Raw genomic sequence first — 17,884 nt, forward strand, 5'->3', positions numbered from 1 at the left:
CCCCCCCGCCACCGCCCTTTTTGCTCACTGACACAGACATCTCCACAGGTAAATACTGTGGGTTATTTGGCACTCAGGCCAGAAAGGATGCCTACCCCTGAATTAGCACGAACCAATTTACTTGTGTGATGAAGAAGTTAGTGCATTTTGCTAGAGTGTTGTGGGTTTGGATTAAAAGCTTTAAGCACCTGTGAGGTGGCTTTTGATATTACTTTTTAGACATAACTCGCCATCCTAGAGATGGTTGTTAAGATAAGACACTAAATCTGTAGAGTGTACACTAGCAAGTGTGTTGATCATTGTAGTCAAGCTAAAAAACAAATCTAGAAAAGCTAGTTTTTGCCTGGATTTAGGCACTTGGAGAGTTTGGGATGAGAAATGGATCTTCCACTGCTAAAGAAAACAGTCTTTCTTGAAATGAAATTCTAACTCTTTCTGCAAGCCAGGAATGCTTCCCTTGAGGTAAGAGGTGACAGGAACATTCCAGTTGCTTCAGCACACGTTCTGGCATGTATGTAATGGGTGCATAAAAGGAAATGTTTGCTGCCTAAATAATACTTTTTTATGAGGTACTGGTAGTTGCTTGCTGATCAGATACTGTAAAATTGAAAAACTGCAACTAGAAAGAGAGACTGTTTTCCTTTTCAGAGTTCTGCTCTGTGAATAATGCTGGATCCTCTCTGCTATTGAGACCTGCATTGTGAGGGATTTAATAGTCTGGCTGTAGTAGCAGGAAGTGTGTTTTATCTCTAGTGAAAATCAACAAAAAGAGAGGCTTGGACAAGACCCAGATATGTTTTGCTACAGTTAGCAGATGTTCTCCCATTTTTTTAAACTGAAGCCGAAATACAGCAGAAGTGTGCGTAATAGATCATTCAAACTACTGTTTTCTTTTACATTAGTTGGTTGTTGCAAATGGTATACAATAGTGACTGTTGCTAGTCTGCTATTGAGTCTGAGTGGCAAGCCCTGGCTAAAACGTATGTCCTCCTTCCTCCCAGGTGCTTTGAGCAGACATAATTCTCCCTTCCCCTGTTTCTACTTACAATAACCTTGTTAGAGAGAGGCTAGGCCAAGAATGACCCAAGGCCAGTCAGTGAGCATTGGATATACAGTGGGAGTACTTTTGTCAACAAATAGATGTGAAAATGAGCTGAAACTTATTTCCTTACCTGTGCCATGTTACTATAGTGGTAAAAGGTGAGCAGAAGTCTTAAATTGCTATTTCCAGTTGAGGTAATATGCCTTAGCAACTGAGGCACTAGGATCAAATGTATGTATTCTGTTGCCAGATCTGGCACAAACGCTCATTGTAAACTTTGGCAAGTCATTTTATCTACCTGTGAAACTCCACAAAATGAGGGGAGCCTTTTGCTTCTTTTGAAGTCAGGTAAGCCTTCAGTGTGCTTCCCCAAAGACCTCCTTCATAACAATGTATGCCCGGTTAAAGGTAAATTGAATTGATTTGCATATCAGGTCATATTTTCTGTTGTTACTTTGCTACATGATAGACTTAATTCTCATGTAAGCATGGGGAATTTCAGACAGCCAATATATTCTGGTTCAGGAACTGTTCCCTAACAGTTTCTGGTCTGACATTTTAGACAGAACTGTTTTAGTAACGGTTCCCTGCCATAATATATTTTCACTTTCAGACAGAAATGCTTCTGTCCCATTCAGGAAACGTGACTGAACCGTTTTACATGCAAACTGCTTCCAAGCGGTCCCCACTTTTCTATACCATTTCTGAAGCACTACAGGGTGCTGTGTAAAATGTCCCGTAGTGCTTCCTCCTGCGCCGCTTTGTTTTCCCGCCCTTTTTTGCCCATCCGGGTGCTCTCCGTCCTTTTTTTTTTTGAACGTTCATTTTAGAGTGCTATGGCGCTATAGCGCTAGAACGCAACACCAAAACAGCAACCCCATTGGAATCCCTGGACTCCACTGTGGAGTCCTGTGAGCAAAAATTCTACTTTGTGAGCTACTTACATTAAAGTTGTGAGCGAGCGATTTGGCTCCTGCATTAATTAGTGTGCTCTGGAGCCATCCTTCCTGAGCTAAGGCAAAAATGTGTGAGCCGGAGGCTAAAAAGCTGTGAGCTAGCTCACACTAACTCAGCTTAGAGGGAACACTGCGTATGACTTGTATCCAACGCGATTGCCTGCAATTTAGCCGGATGTTTTATGAAATGCCTATTAACCCGTGGTGGAGGAAAGGGCCCCCAAATCGAAGCCAATTTCTGGTGACCCCGTAGGGTTTTCGAGGCAAGAAATGTTTGGTGTAGTGGTTAAGTGCACAGCCTCTAATCTGGGAGAACCGGGTTTGATTCCCCACACCTCCACTTGCAGCTGCTGGATGACCTCGGGCAAGCCATAGTTCTGTCAGAGGTCTTCTTGTTAAGACCAGTTTCTGTAAGAGCTCTCTCAGCCCCACCTACCTCAGAGGATGTCTGCTGTGGAGAGGCGAAGGGAAAGGGAAAGGAGATTGTAAGCCACATCCGGAAAGTCTTCAGCCAGTCTTTATTGATCCATGTGCCCATTACAGTGTAGTTCCATCAGTCCCTCCTCTCTTTTACCCACCAACGTCGAGGGACTGTATGGGCAGCAATGACAGGTGCCCATGCCCTGATAGATGTCCTCAGATTGTACCTGGAGGGTGCATGGCTCAAGACAGGCATGTCAGTTCTCCTCCCCCCCCTCCTCCTCCTAGAGAGATGAAGGAAGTGCATGAGCACCTCACTCAAAGCTGCTGTGCTGCTGATCATCATCTGCAACACCTCTAGGATCAGTTGCAACAAGGTAGTTATGGAGACCATGACTAATAGATCAGTAGCCTCTCACACAATCACACAAAACTACTCTAACCAGACAAGCCTACCACTCACCAACTTCAGCCCACAAAGATAAGGGGTTTGTCTCCCTGCTCTTTATACCTGATCCAGCTCTATGCCAGTCACTTTCCAGCCAATTGCCTCTTGGCATGGATGGATGCACATCAGGCTGGGTCAGCAACATCTGTCTCACCAATCACTGATGCCCTGATCTCCCGCCTAAACCTGTTGTCCAATGAGCATCTTCTCCCCAGCTGGCAACCTGACAACCCATCACCTTCCCCTGACTCACAGTGGGCATGGAAGGGTTAGCAACATCTGTCACACCAATCACTGATGCCCTGATTTCCTGCCAAAGTCTGCAGTCCAATGAGGTACTTGTTTCCATGTGGCAGATGCAGCCATCTCATGTATCCCAGTGGAGTCCAGGCATTCCAATGGGGTTGCTGTTTTGGTGTTGTGTTATAGCACTATAGCGCCATAGCACTCTAAAACGAACGTTCAAAAAAAAAAGGGATGGAGATCTCCCGCACGGGCGAAAAAGGCGTGAAAACAAAGCTGCGCAGTCTGAAATGCCAAACCACTTCAGAGACAGCTCCTTACCGGTAGGGGAAAGGCTGTGTGAAATGGCAGCCCTGTACCGGTTTACTCCAAGATGGTACAACAACGGCTTAAAAACGGCTTAAAAAGGGTAATGTGAAATTCCCCCATCTGTCTACATACTTTTAAACCTGAAAATTCACAGCTTTACAGAGTATTCTGTAGCAAAGATGATCTTATCCAACTACATTTCTCCTCTTAAGATTGTTTGGTTGAACCGGAATATATCGGCTGTCTGAAATTCCTGTCTGTCTTAAAGTCTTGACAGTGTCCCCCCTCCCCCAAATTAAAACTCCATGAGTTGTTGGGGCTGCATATTCTATTTATTAAGATAGGCTGGGTCTTTATGAAAGTTAATCAGGCAAAATGTTTCTTTCTTGGACAACTTTGTAAACCGCGAGGCAGTGACAAGGGTGGTAGTGGTAGAGATGTGAAGGCCCGGAAAAATTCGGGGGAAAAACGGTTTTTTCCCGTTTTTTCCCTGAAGCCTTTTTTGTTTTTTCCCGAAAAATTGGAAAAATTGAAAAAAGAAAAGAAATTGATTATGGAACGTTTTATTTTAACATGATGAAGAAAATATTTTAATACAAGGTGTTCAAATATTTTTGAAATCATTTCTAATATATATATGGTATCTGATTGATCTAATTTCTGTGCACTGAGGACAAGCAAGTCCTAGGTTACAAACTGAACTCTCCAATGCAAGAACAAGATGCATTTCTTCCTTTAGGAGGTGCGATTGTCAGAAGAAAGTTAAAAAGTTTCAGTTTTGTTTTTGCATGTGGTTGGGTATTCTGTTTGTAATAATTGTTTGGATACACTATATTTTTAATATGCTAGTTGTAATAATTTCATGCCAAGTAAAAATGTCCATAGTCATATTTTATGTTCCTAAAGTAACAGAATGACTTTCAATCTAGAAAAGGCAAAAGAAATGCTAATGTAGCATTTTTTTCAATTTTTCCGAAAATTTCCGTTTTTCCCCCAGAAAAAAACGGGAAAAAAATGGGGGGTTTTCCGAGCTTCAAAAATTCCGGAAATTTTACATCTCTAGGTAGTGGTCATTCTAAAGCTGTTAATAGGGAGGCTTGTATGATGATGATTGTTCTGAACCTTTTCATTTGTGCAAATAAGCAACAGTTTATACTTTTGGCTCTGCTCAGTAGAAATATCTCTTTTGGCATTGACAAGAGACTTTGTTCATGTTGCCTTTGAGAATGAAATACAAGGTTTCTTCTAGCAAAAATGTGGCAGCACAATATTAATTTGATAGCGCGTTAATTTTGTATTCTACTTCTAAAAACATTTATAGGCTACTTTTTCATAAGGTCAAGCAGATATAATTTTTTAAAAAATAAAAACAAGGTGTGATAAAATAAGGATATAAAAACCATTGGAAAACATCTGACTTCTAACTCGCTAGCTCAGCATTTCACCACGGTAATTTTTTTTCCAAAAACAAGAGTGGTCAAGAGATGCTTGAGATCTAGGCTAGTGATGAGGATGATAAATTGGCTTGTTTATTCCTACCCTGCTGTTGGTTAGGTTAATGAAGCAGAAGTCCATTGTATGTGCTCATTTGGTAGTGCTAGCTCTGAATGGAAGGGGGTAATTGAACAGAAAAGTAGAATGATCTTGGAGCATGGGAGCAGTTAACCTCGTGGGGTGTCACTAGGTTTCAAGTTTTAATCAGGGTAGACAAAGTGCAGTTCAGTTTCTCTAAAGAGACCATTGGTGTGAGAAACAAGGGTCAGTAACTAATCTGAAATACCATAAGGCTGTGAAAAGTGAGGGACAGGATGCCTCTAGACACCTTTTAATTCCAGTATGATTTATATGTTCAGTTGGTGAACACATAAACACCAGTGCTTCATATAGCCACTTGGCTTGCATGTAAAAGTGAGGCCTTGACAGAAGACTTCAGTCATCTAGTCTTTCTGAGGCTTGATGGGGTTGGGTGGGTAGATCTGCTACTGATGACAGAGAAAAGGTTGAATGGGAGGGGTTAGTACTTACCTACAAAAGCTCCCATGTGGGCACTGCAGACTACTGTTTTACAGGATTCAGCAGAGTGAAAGGAATAAACTGACACAGGACCACCCTTAGGACTATGCCTAGGGTGGAGCAGGGATTGAGTCAGCCATGGGTACTCATGCAAGGTTCCTGCAGGATCCGCTTGGCAACTGGGTGTGGAATGCTTAGTATTTTGCTTCCAGTGGAGACATACACAAACAGACACTCTAAACAAGTTTGGGAGGCAGCTATTCCAGCAACTTGCTTTCTCAGGGAAAACTTACTTCTTCAAGAGCCATTGCCTAGAGGCTATGAATCACTGCAGTGGAGCTTGGAAGAAGAAAATGCTTTCTCTCTTCCATGGATGATTTTGGAGGAACTGCCTGAAATACCCTAGATATGTGGCTACAGGGCAAGCTTGTTCTTTACAGTCACAGTCCATACTGACTGTAGTTTTTGGAAGGCACAGTAGGAACTGTTATTAAAACACAAGAACTCTGTTTCTCATGCTTACGAGCGACACTGACAGCAACTGGTGGGTAGCCCTGTTGTTCTGAAGCAGCAGAACAAAGTTTGAGTCCAGTGACACCTTTAAGACCAACAAAGTTTTATTCAGGGTGAGCTTTCGTTTGTACACCCACTTCTTCAGACACAATGAAATGGAAATAGAAATAACAGTCATACATATAGAGTGTGGGCAGTGAATCAGCATGCAGAATAATGAAGATGTTTGTAACAGATTAAAAGAATAATAAGCTTAGTTTATAGCTATTACTAGGAAAAAGGCCCGTTGTGGAAATACATACAACGGTCTCTAGAAAGAGGCTCTGGCCGGGTGCCCCGGCCTTGGACACTGAGTGTCAATTCGCTGTGGCGACCTCAGCAGGGTATAATGACACTGAGTCCACCATTTTCTCCAGAGGAACTGATCTCTGCTACCTAAAAAACAGTTGTAATTTTGAGTGATCTCCAGTCCTCACCTGGAGATTGGCAACGATGGTTCCCCAGAAGGGAATAGTTGGTTTGGAGGGTGGAGTCTATGGCTTTGTACCTGTCCGAGGTCCCAAGCCTCCTGAAACCTCACCCTCTCCAGACTCCATCCCTCACATCTCCAGGAATTTCCCACCTGGAGTTGGCAACCCTATCTCCTTTCCAGCCAATCATCAACCTACCTTTATTTCCCCCTCACTCTTCAGCTTTCCACCCCCCACACACACCTGCAGCCTCTCCCGTGCTCTGAAGCCCTGACTTCTACGTCACATTGGCTGTCATGGGGGCCACCTCAGCAGCATATAAGGATACAGAGCCCACCATTTTCTCCAGGGGAACTGATCTCTGCCGTCTGGAAAGCAGTTGTAATTCTGAGTGATCTCCAGCCCTCACCTGGAGATTGGACACATTTTACCTCAGAAGAGCAAACTGTTTAGAATGTTAGAGGCAAAAGCCAATCAAGTTGCATATGCAAACGACCTCTGTGTTCCGAGGCAGAGGCCAATGAGACTGCATATGCAAATAACCTCTGTGTTCTGACTGGCCATGGGGGGGAGAGGAACAGCAAAATGTTGGAGGCAGGACTCAGGCAAAGCAGCCAGTGGATGACAGATTAGAGAGCGAACTGATTTTGGAGCGTGTGGAATGTTCTAGAGAAGTGCCACCACCATTTGGCTTTTATTTACAAGGGAGATTGGTTTTAAAGGTGCCACTGGACTCAAACTTTGTTCTGATAGTAACTGTGAGTGTTTCCACAAACAGGCAGGTAAAATTAGTTCTGAATGTTACTTTGGGGGCATATTTTAAGAGCAGACAGGCTCTGCAGAAGATGATGCTGGAGACCATAACATTTTCTGGCAGCTTGTGAACGTGTTATTGAAGAGCCTAATATCATAGGCTGCTTCTTGGAACCTAAAGACCACTACAAGTGTGAACAGCAATGAAAAATGAAAACCCTTAGATCCGTATTCAAAATAAATTCCTGCCATTTTTGAAGGCAAGCCCTAATTGAATACATTGCATCATTAAAGTGATTTATATAATTTCCAGTATGTATAGCTGTGTCAGTGATGAGTGCTGCCCCCCCCCCAAAAATGAATCCATTTCTGAAGAAAGGTGGATTAAAATGTTCAAATAAATTATTTAAAGTCAGCTTTTTGTGGTAAAGTAAAGTAGAAGTATTTCCCCCCACTAATTTATCTTTCTGTATGCTCCTGGACCCATTCAGCCATCACCATTTCCTAGTGATTGAGCCCTATGGCCCTTTTCTGTGGAAAGGGGTTTTATCTGCACATTGTCCTGTGCATTGATTTAGTGTGACAAATTAGTACATTATTTAATCAAATGGTGGATTGAAAAACTGGTCCCTAACATGGTGATCAGCACTGTATTAATTTGACTGCCTTATATAAATCAGATATGGGGTGTTGAATACATCATCAAGATTCCAACAGTTTTTTTCACCAGCATGTGAACCAGCGATTGAAAGCTTAGTTGAAATGCTGGTCTGGATGATATGTTGTATATGACCTTTCAGTTTCCAGTGGCTCTTTCCTGACACCAGTTGAAAAAGGATAAATGTATCCTTTCTAAATCTGTGCCACATTGCAAGCCTTGGTTAGTATTTGATATATTTCCCCCACCCTTCCAGTTAAAATTCACTGAATTAGTACAGAATTATTAATCATTATACTGAGTTCTGACTGCTCCATGTTTTCTGCCATGCATCATCTTTGCTTTAGGCTGCTGTGTTACCATTGAGCTTTCAGTCATTTAAAAGCAGAAAAATGTCAGTTCGAGAGGACTGGCCTATAGATTGCTAGGACACAGTGATATGGTATGATAAAATCTTTCACAGGAACACAGATACTCCATTATTAAATATAAAAATATGACGATACAAGCAGAGGATCTGCAAGGGCTTGTGGGGGGGATTTCATTTTCCTGTCCTCTACTATATCTTCTTTCCCTTTCTTGAAAGCCCCCAAAGCCTCTCCTCCTGCTTCCTTAAATCTTTCACGCCTACCAGCCAACCCACCTTTATTTGCCTGCTGTCTTCAGCTTTTCCTCCTACTGGAAGCCTCCACTCCAGAAAAATATGACCCAGTTGTGTGGTAGGTGTTAGATACATAACAGTAGGGAACCTGCAAGGACTTCCACGGGGCACCTGACTTTCTCATGTATCCCCTCCCCACCCTATTTCCTCTTTCCATCTTCTTGGCAGCCCCCATATACTCACCTATCCCTGCTTCTTTTTCTCTTTCACTCCCAACAACAAACATATCTCTTGACTGCCCTCATCTTCAGCTATATTTATTTACTTCATTTTTATCTCACCTTTCTCCACATTGGAGCCCCAAGACAGCTTACATCATTCTTGTCTCCTCCATTTTATCCTCACAGGAATCCTGTGAGCTTCCATAGAAGAGTGGTAATTGGCATCTGGGTCTCTCAAATCCTAGTGTGAAACTCTAACCACTACACCGTATTTTTTGAGGGGGCTGCCGTAGAAAGCAGCCAGTCCTGGGTGACTCATGAAAGTCCCCTGGTAGCAAGTTGCCTGGCCGCAATCACTGCTAGGTGTGGCCCTGATTACTTCTCCCTCAACGGCTAAAAGAGCCGTGTTCCCTCTCCTTGCCTTTTACTGACAGAAACCAGTACTTGAAGGCTGGCTATACTGTGTAGTTGCCTAGTAATGGCCACTGAGGGCACTCATTTCTTAAAGCTATGGGTGCTGCTTGTATTATTTTGGGAAGTTTTAAACCCCCTTATAGTGTTGTGTTTTTTTAAAAAAAATCAGATTTTCCTGCAAACCTGAGGCATTTGTCAGGTTTGTAGAAAGATGCATCTTGTCATTCCATGGCTCCAGTCTCCAGATTTACGTATCAACAGATGGGGCAAGTTGAGAATTAGATATATTGACGTATTTGAGGACACCTGGGTAGGGAGTGGTACTTGTTTGTTGCCTCCAGTTCTCCCATTGTGAGGGGAGCAGTTAGGTTCAGCAGTTGGAATCCCAACGCCCACAGAGCTAAACGCACCCCTATCTGTATAGCCCTGTCTAGGTTTCTGTTTCTTGGTTGTATTACAGCTAGATTTCAGTCCAGTAGCACCTTAGCAGCTGGGATCTAGTTACTTTACTGCAGACCAACATGGCTACCCTCTGAAACTACTTTCTTGATTATGTTAGAATGTGGCAGCTTCTTATTGCTAGGGAGTTTTCTTTCCTGCCTTAAGCGCCTATGTGCAAAGAGTGAACCCAAACCTGTGCTCCATTTACTCCACCCAGCCCTACAGCTTTGCAAGTAACTTGGGAAGTTGAGCTGGGTAACCTCACTTCTTCCAGTTAACACATACTGTGAACATTTAAACTGAAATTCCCAATTGAGGAAAGCCGTGCGGCCTAGACTGAATACGCAAAACAGTGTAAGAGGGCCTGGTCAAGGAAAAGGGATCACAAGGGCTACACATGTGTAGCATGCCAGGTCGATCAGAGGAACTGGAAAATCCCTGTCAGGGGTGTTCACAAAGTTGATACTTCCAATATTTCAGCCATCCTTGTCTAACTAGGTTAGTGAATTTGATGGGGGGGGAAAGTGATCAATACTTGATCAAATACTATCAAATAATGGGGAAGTATTTTAAACCATTATTTAGAGCAACAGAGCTACACTAAACTTGTTTTTGTAATTCACGTAACTGTTATGAAACACTGTAATTAATTTAATGATATGGAATTATAATTTTTAACAATATTAACATTTCTGTATGAACAGTTTACTGTACAGCTCTTCTTGATGTTTATCTTGGAATACTACAGTTGGCCAACAGTTTGGAAGCTAAAAAATTAAAATGAAATAAAGAAACATAATAGCAACTTACAAAAACAAAAGCTTGTTTAGAGATGCCTCCAGTTCTAGTAGGTGGAAGCTTTGCTATGCAACTAAGTTTGTCCCAATGGTTATCAGACTAGACGCCACGTAGCCCTTGTGAAGTTAATACCTACAAACAATGTTGCCTTTATAGAACGTTTGGTTGAATATTGGCCTCTTTAACTGCAACCAGTTGACTGGTGTACCAGTCTGGTGTTCAGGGTCATTACCCTTGAGAATTGGTTTATGTCTATGAGAATGGAAAGGGAGAATGCACACTAATGTTATGAAGGCCAGTTGAGCATTCCTGGAAATGTTGCTTTTCTAGCCTACAAACATTTGAAGAATGCTTAAAATGCCTACCAGTTATCTGCTGCTTCTGTGTGAACAATAACTGGATAACTAGCAAACACTTTGGGACTTTGTTCTGATAGTGGTACCAGGTATGTCAGTGGGAGAAAGCAAATAATGAGGCTAAATAATGAGATAACCTTAACCTGAAGGGGCTTGGACTTTTGCCAGCCTCACCTGTACCACCCTGGCTTTAAAGACCAGTGGTCTCAAAGGCACGCACCAAAACGCTTCCCAAGCAGCAGCACACCTCAGGAGTTTCTGGTGCTTTTTAAAGAGCACAGGGAAATAAAGCTGAAGACAGGCCACTCCACTAGCAGAATAAAGCACAGCATGTGAGCATCCCCATGACAGGCCTAACAAGCCCCAATGACAAAGCAGAGGATGGACAGGTTTTTTTGCTCAGAGACAAGGTGACTGAACTGGAGGAGTTGTACATGGCAAGGGTAATTAAAAAGGGGATGGGGTATACTGGTTTTATATGCCAGTACTAGAAGCTGCCAAGCCAAGATAGGGGACCAGAAGTGTATAGTCCTAAAAGAAGACATTAATGTAGTAGGCAAATATGTGTTCAAATGACAACAAAAAAGAGGAAATTTTTAGATCTATTCAATGTTTGTATCCTAATCGTGGATCTGATTAGAGGGAGTGTGACCTTGGATTGGTAGCTCTGATCTGGCACAGGAATCAAAAGTGATCAAGTCACCTGGGAACAGTGACAGGGCTCTGAAACAACATGCGCATGAACAGTAAGTTGCTTGGAAAGTCTAAAGAAGGCCTCAGTTACCTTCAAAAGAGGCAACTTCTCAAATATGAGGGAATTAATTAAAATGGAATTGAAGGGAAGAGTCAGGAAGACCAAATTTCTTCAGTATGCTTAGAGATTATTTAAAATGCCTTCACCCTGGCCAAAGTCCATGTAATTTTGAATATGTTGTCATAATTGTGCACTGATTACCTTGTGTTCCATGGTATCTTTCCAGGCAAAGTTCCAGCTGTGAAGGACAGACTATTATATATTGTCCAGGGATGGCACACTGGACAAGCATCACCACCTGGCAGGCTTGGTTGGCTTTGATCCCATTCAATAAGGAAGAATGTTGAACCAATTGTGTGTGTGTGAGGGGGAGTTCTGTGAATCTGAAAGCCAGGTCACCTCACTGAATTGCAAAATGCTGTATAAAACAAAGTGAGCCAGGAGGAGTGCTGTATTTAATTGATTCCAAGCAGGACATTACTACTTCTTTACAGATCATTTTGGATTTTTGCATTGTTACTGCTGTAGATGGCTGGACATGTAACGAGAAAAGCATCAACATCTCAACCCCTCTGGTTATAAATAAGTACTCTGTAATTAAATGCCTATGATTTCTTATGGGTTGGAGGGAGAAGGGAGGGTGAGAACTGGAATTGGATTTTTTGCATTTTCTAGTTCTAATCATATTCTTAAACAAGAATTACTGAACAGTTCCTCATACCCCATTTCTTTTCCTTTGGACCTGGTGAATGTGACTTGACAATTCAGCTGTGGAGTTATTGAAAAATTTAGCACATAGATGCTGGCATGTGTGCACTCTCTGGAGTGGGAGAACTTCATCAGAATACTACAGTGTTGAAGTTGATTTTTCTGTGACCATTGTCCATTGTCCTCAATGTGTGATTTTTGGATGTGAGTGGGCATCCAACAGCCTGTAAACCTCATTAGGTTCCTGAAATAGTTCAAGAGTCCATAGTGTTTTCTTAGATTTTGCTTCTCCCTCCCTACTCTTCATTCACTCACCTTTTGAGTAAAAGCTAAGAAATAATATTTCATTTTTGCGACTGTCTGCCTTTGTGTGGCAACCCTAGGCTTCCTTGGTGGTCACCCATCCAAGTACTAAGCAGGGCTGACCTTGTTTAGCTTCTGAGATCTAACAAGATTGGGCTAGCCTGGGCTATCCAGGTCAGGAAAATACCATATATAGGCCTCAGCAAACCTGGTGGCCAAGGATGGTGGGCATTGCCTTTCAGCATATACTGCCCCCTCCATGTATTACATATCACTTGAGGGACATCTCTCATTTGTGCTGAACTTTGGTTTTGTGCTTCTTCTGCCCACCTCATAGCTTAACACAGAATATACACAGGGCCTGAAAGACCAAATTATTTCACCAGGCTTTCCACTAATGTAATTTTGGTGGGCTCTACTATCACCACTGTTGATTTTTTATGCCAAAAGCAAATTATGGTTTTATTATTGTTACTGCACTGTTACGTTGTTAGGTGGGATAAGAATCTAATAAAAAATAAATATGGGTCCTACTGTATCTGACACACACACACACCCCATCTCTGACTGAGTCTTTTAGGGGTTGATGGAAACCACAAAGCAATGCCTGGTTACTGAGCCAAGCCAAGTTTTGTGGACCCTTAATTGTGTAGGTCTTTGTGTTTATCATAAATAATTCAGTGACATGTTCCAAATTGGATGATGATTTCAGATAAACAAAAATCCAAGATGTGCAAAGCCTATCTTTGACTTTTGACATCTATACTACTGTTTTGTGTACACAACTATGGTAGGATGTTTTCCTTCCCTTAATCCTGTTCTAATCATACTGGCTGGTAAAAATTCAGTATAGTAAACTGTCTGGATTCAGGGTGCCTGAGTTTTCCTCAAGCATATATTTGTTTTATTTACAATATTATTTGCTTCTTTTATACCCCACTTTTCTCCCCAGTGGGGACTCAAAGGGACTCTTTTCTTTTTCTTTTTGTATTATGTGTGTGCATGTGTGTATGCTGGAAGTCATGGTTGACTTCTGGCGATCCCTACTGGGGTTTGTACATTTCAGCGAGGTGGCTTACTATTTCCTGCGTTTGGATCCCAGCCCTGGTATTCCTTGGAGGTCTCCGAGATCTGACTTGCCTGGGCTATCCATGCCAGGGCAGGACTCTTTTCTAAAGATTGACTCTCAGTAGTTGCACCCACTTCATCACCTTCCATGAGACCAGCTCTGTTGCTTTCTTCAGTTTTTCTTAGAACTACATTTTTAATTTTGGCAATCATTTATAGGTATTTTTGATTGCTGCTTTATATCTATTATTATGCTGATGTTCTGCTTTGCTTTTTAAACATATTTTGCTTCACTGTTTCTGTTTTAAGATAACATTAATGTGTTGGTTTATGTTTCCTGTTACATTGCTAGACTATGGTGGATTATGAATTCTAAAATAGGGATATGACTCAATTAAATAAACTTTGTTTTTAATCATAGTTTACTGATGTGATAAAAATTGTATGTGACTAAAACTACGTTTCTTTAGAATGATGCCATGGCAGCCACCATTTTAGAAGGGGCATTCCCTCCTCTGTGTGTGTATGAAAGAGAGCAAGGGGTGTACCTTATCTGGGGTTGGCAGGTACTACTGTAGTCTTCCACACACCCTATATATCAACCCAGTAATCATATAAAACAGATTGCATGGCTTGTTGTTAACCAGTTAATAACCTATTCATACTGTGTTTGTGTGCACCATACACTTATCCCATTATTTACATTTTATTTCCCATTGTTTTATTCAGGGAGCTCAAAGCAATGTATATGAACATTTATCCTAAATGGCTGGTCCAAGGGCTAAAAATGGCTGGTCCAAGGTCACACTTCTTTCTCTACCCCCTAAATAAAAAGGCCACTTTATTTATAACCAAGCATCAGTGGTGTTGTGCTCACGGCCCCAGGAATATGACGCACATACCCCTCTCTCTCAGCATCCCTGCCTCTTTGAACAGAGCAGCTTATACCTGCAGATTTTGTAAGAGTATCATTGGCCATCACTTCTTGCCATTCAGCGCTGATAACCATGTGTGTTGGTGTTTGTTTGTTTTGCAGCTCCAAGTCCCACCACAGCTGTGTCCTATCTGGCAAACAAATGTGTAGATGTAGAGAAGAACCATCAGAAGACCAAATGGTATTTGTCCTGGGGGTCCAATCCATGTGAAAAAATCAGGGACTTTGATGAAGCAGTGAGCAGGCAGATAGAAGCCAATGACATTGTGTTCTCCATTCATGCGCCTCATCCTCACAATGAGATGAGCCCTTGGTTCCAGTTCATGCTCTACGTTTTGCACGTGGACATTGCCTTCAAGATGGACAACCAAATTAGTAAGTAACTTGGTAATTTTTGCATGTACTGTATTAAATATAAGGAGTATAAATGAAAACCAAAAATTCTCATTTTATGTTGTCTTGCTCAGGTTATGTCTGTTGCAGCATTCCGTATGCCATATCCTAAATATCTGGTGCCATAAATATTCCGGCTGATCTAGCTGGCTGTTTAAGCTTTATAAAGGTATGGGAAGTTGCTAGAAACACAATCTAATCCAGTTATAATTCCTCGACCACATATTACTTCTAGTCAGAAATCTCATTCCATGCAACAAATGTAGGTTCAGCCACAGTGGTTTTGAGAGATTCACTTCTGGTATTTGCAGAAAATGTATGGAGGATGGGGAGAGGTGTCCTTGGGGTCACTGACTTTTAAAAATAAAACTGATTGCTAATATTTTTAAAAAGCTTATTCATGTTTTTCTGACTTTACCAATCACCAACAGCCCTTTTCTTTTTGTCTGGAGAACAAAAAGAATACAAAGGTGTGTTTTTTCCCAGTGATCAAGGAGACCTAAAGGGGAAAGTCATTTTGAGATCATTCTTGGCTCAATTATCCTGCCTTACTTTGAGCCATTTCTAGGCTGTGAATGAGAGTATAGATTGGCCCGACTCCAGGCCAGAATTCATTCTGGCAGATTTCCCAATTTCTGTAGGCTTTGTTAAACATCCTGCGCCTTTTTTTGTTTTATCGATAGCCCTTACTTAAATTTATGGTAGCATTAGGTAATAGTTGGCAGTCATCTCACTTCAGTTGCGTTCATCTGCATTCAGATCGGTTCTTCTTAGCCAATGAAATTTGCAAAGATTAGCATCCAACAATTGCCAGAGTTTTATTGGCACATTTAAAAATATTTATACTTCCCCTTTCCCCAATTTGAAGTGGCTTACAATTCATAATTAAAAACATTTAAGTGATAGTAAAGCCCCATTTTCTCCCCAACCTAATAAAATGCTTTCAGTTTACACTCTGTTAAAAGCACTGGTGAATAAAATGTTGAAGAAACGATAGCCTGCTAAGAGTCTAGTTACTTTAAATAATGCTGAAAGGGGGAGCTGTGGAGCATTCTATAGTATTTACAGTTTATTGAATGTTTTCTCTTGCAGTTCAGCCTACCTCTTGTTGTTTTTTCTCTTTTCCGCTGTGTATTTGTCCTTGTGCTTGTTGGATCCCCAAGCATCGAGAATAAATCCACGTTTTCAAGAAAAGCAAAATTTATTTCAAAGCGTTGAAGACATACTCAAACACGTTCTTTGTTAGAACTGGGGATACACAGTTAGGTCAAGCATAATAAAGGAACTTCAAACAGATACAGGTCCAATGAATAGCTTTCCCGCTGGCGGGCTAATGAAACAGTTGCGCGCCCAGTCTATGGGAACCAGGCAGAACATTAGACAAAACACAGGTGCAGTACTCATGGGAAAAGCAATAGCCAAGCATTACAGCATCTTCTCCCCCACACAACCTCCAGCAGTTATCTTTTGCATTCCAACGCAGGAGCAGGATGATAGAAACCAAGCCGGGTGCAACAGGGAAGGATATGTACACAGAGGTCACAGAAAACAGAATGGCAGCTTGCTGACATACTGCCCCCCTTAAAATACACTTACAACACACCTCCCGGGCCGGGCGGGAGATCTCCCGGGCTGGGCGGGAGACCTCCCGGTTTGTCCGGGAACCTTTTGTGGAAACTACGGATCAGGTAAGGGGCCCGAATATCCCCTTCTTCCACCCATTCGCGGTGCTGGGGACCGAAATCAACCCATTCGATAAGGTACCAGAGTTTACCACGTTTCACTTTACAATCAAGGATATCAGCGATCTCAAAATGTTCATCCCCTTCCAAAATGACAGGTGGAGGAGGAGTAACTGCTGGTCTCCAGGGAGACGGGCCAGGATCCTTCTTCAACAGGCTCATGTGAAAAACAGAATGCAGAGCACGTAAATTCTTAGGCAAAACAACATCAACCGCCACATCATTTATGACTTTACGCACTTTGAATGGACCTATGAACTTCCACCCCAATTTCCTGCTAGGCCGCAGCATCTTAATGTTCTTGGTCGAGACATACACAAGATCCCCAGGTTTCAGATCAAACCCCACCACCCTACCCTTGTCTGCCTGGGTCTTGTAAGCAGCCTTGGCTGCGTCAAGTGTTTGGCATAACAGAGGCCATGCTTTTTGCAAGGACATACACCAGGTATCAGCATCCCCCACAGGACGTTGGCCCATCCCCTCCAAGAAAGGGAGGGGGGGGCTGTCGTAACCAGAGACAGCTTTATAAGGAGACATGCCCGTGGAGCTATGGACAGTATTGTTATAACAATATTCAGCAAGAGGCAACAATTCACACCAATCATTCTGTTGATAATTAGTAAAACAACGAAGATATTGCTCCAGGGTCTGATTAACTCGTTCTGTTTGTCCGTCAGTCTCAGGATGATACGCGCTGCTGAGCCCTTGTTCCACCCCTAAAATGGAAAGAAGTTCCCTCCAAAACTTAGAAACAAATTGGGTCCCCCTGTCAGAAATTAATTTAGCAGGTAATTGATGAATTTTCACCACGTGAGACATAAACGATTTCGCCAACCTCTGAGCTGTAGGCAAGGAAGGAAAAGGCACAAAATGAGCTTGCTTAGAAAATAAATCAACAACCACCCAAATAACAGTGTTCCCTTTGCTCGCAGGGAGGTCAGTAATAAAGTCCATGGACACCACTTCCCACGGTCTCGATGGGGTAGGGAGTGGCTGCAGAAGACCAGGAGGCTTGCCCACTCTGGGTTTAGTCAAGGCACAGGTTTGGCAGGACCGAACAAAAGTCAAGAGGTCTTTGCGCATCTGTGGCCACCAGAACTGTCTGCGGATGAGTTGCAGAGATTTAACAAAACTCCAATGCCCTGCCAGTTTCGAACCGTGAGCAGACTCCATCACCTCCCTCCTCATTGAAATAGGCACATACAGTTTGTCTCCAGAATAAATCAGACCTTCAGGGCTACGGACACAATCTGGCAACGCTTTCAGGGAGGCATCATCATCAGCAGTAAAAGCAGACATATATTTCTGGACCCAGCCCCCCCCCCC

General features: G+C 42.3%; 1 protein-coding gene across 1 annotated transcript in view; it reads left to right on the top strand.

Moving 5' to 3' along the window:
* Nucleotides 1-17,884, top strand: part of WLS (wntless Wnt ligand secretion mediator) — a 73,358-nt gene that overhangs the window by 4,952 nt on the left and 50,522 nt on the right. The window contains exon 2 of the mRNA XM_015415793.1: nucleotides 14,526-14,798. Within this exon, the coding sequence (XP_015271279.1) occupies nucleotides 14,526-14,798 (273 nt within the window). The remainder of the gene's footprint in view (nucleotides 1-14,525; nucleotides 14,799-17,884) is intronic.

Source organism: Gekko japonicus, unplaced genomic scaffold, assembly GCF_001447785.1.
Source record: "Gekko japonicus isolate JY-2015 unplaced genomic scaffold, Gekko_japonicus_V1.1 scaffold20, whole genome shotgun sequence".
In the NCBI taxonomy this organism is placed as follows: Eukaryota; Metazoa; Chordata; class Lepidosauria; order Squamata; family Gekkonidae; genus Gekko; species Gekko japonicus.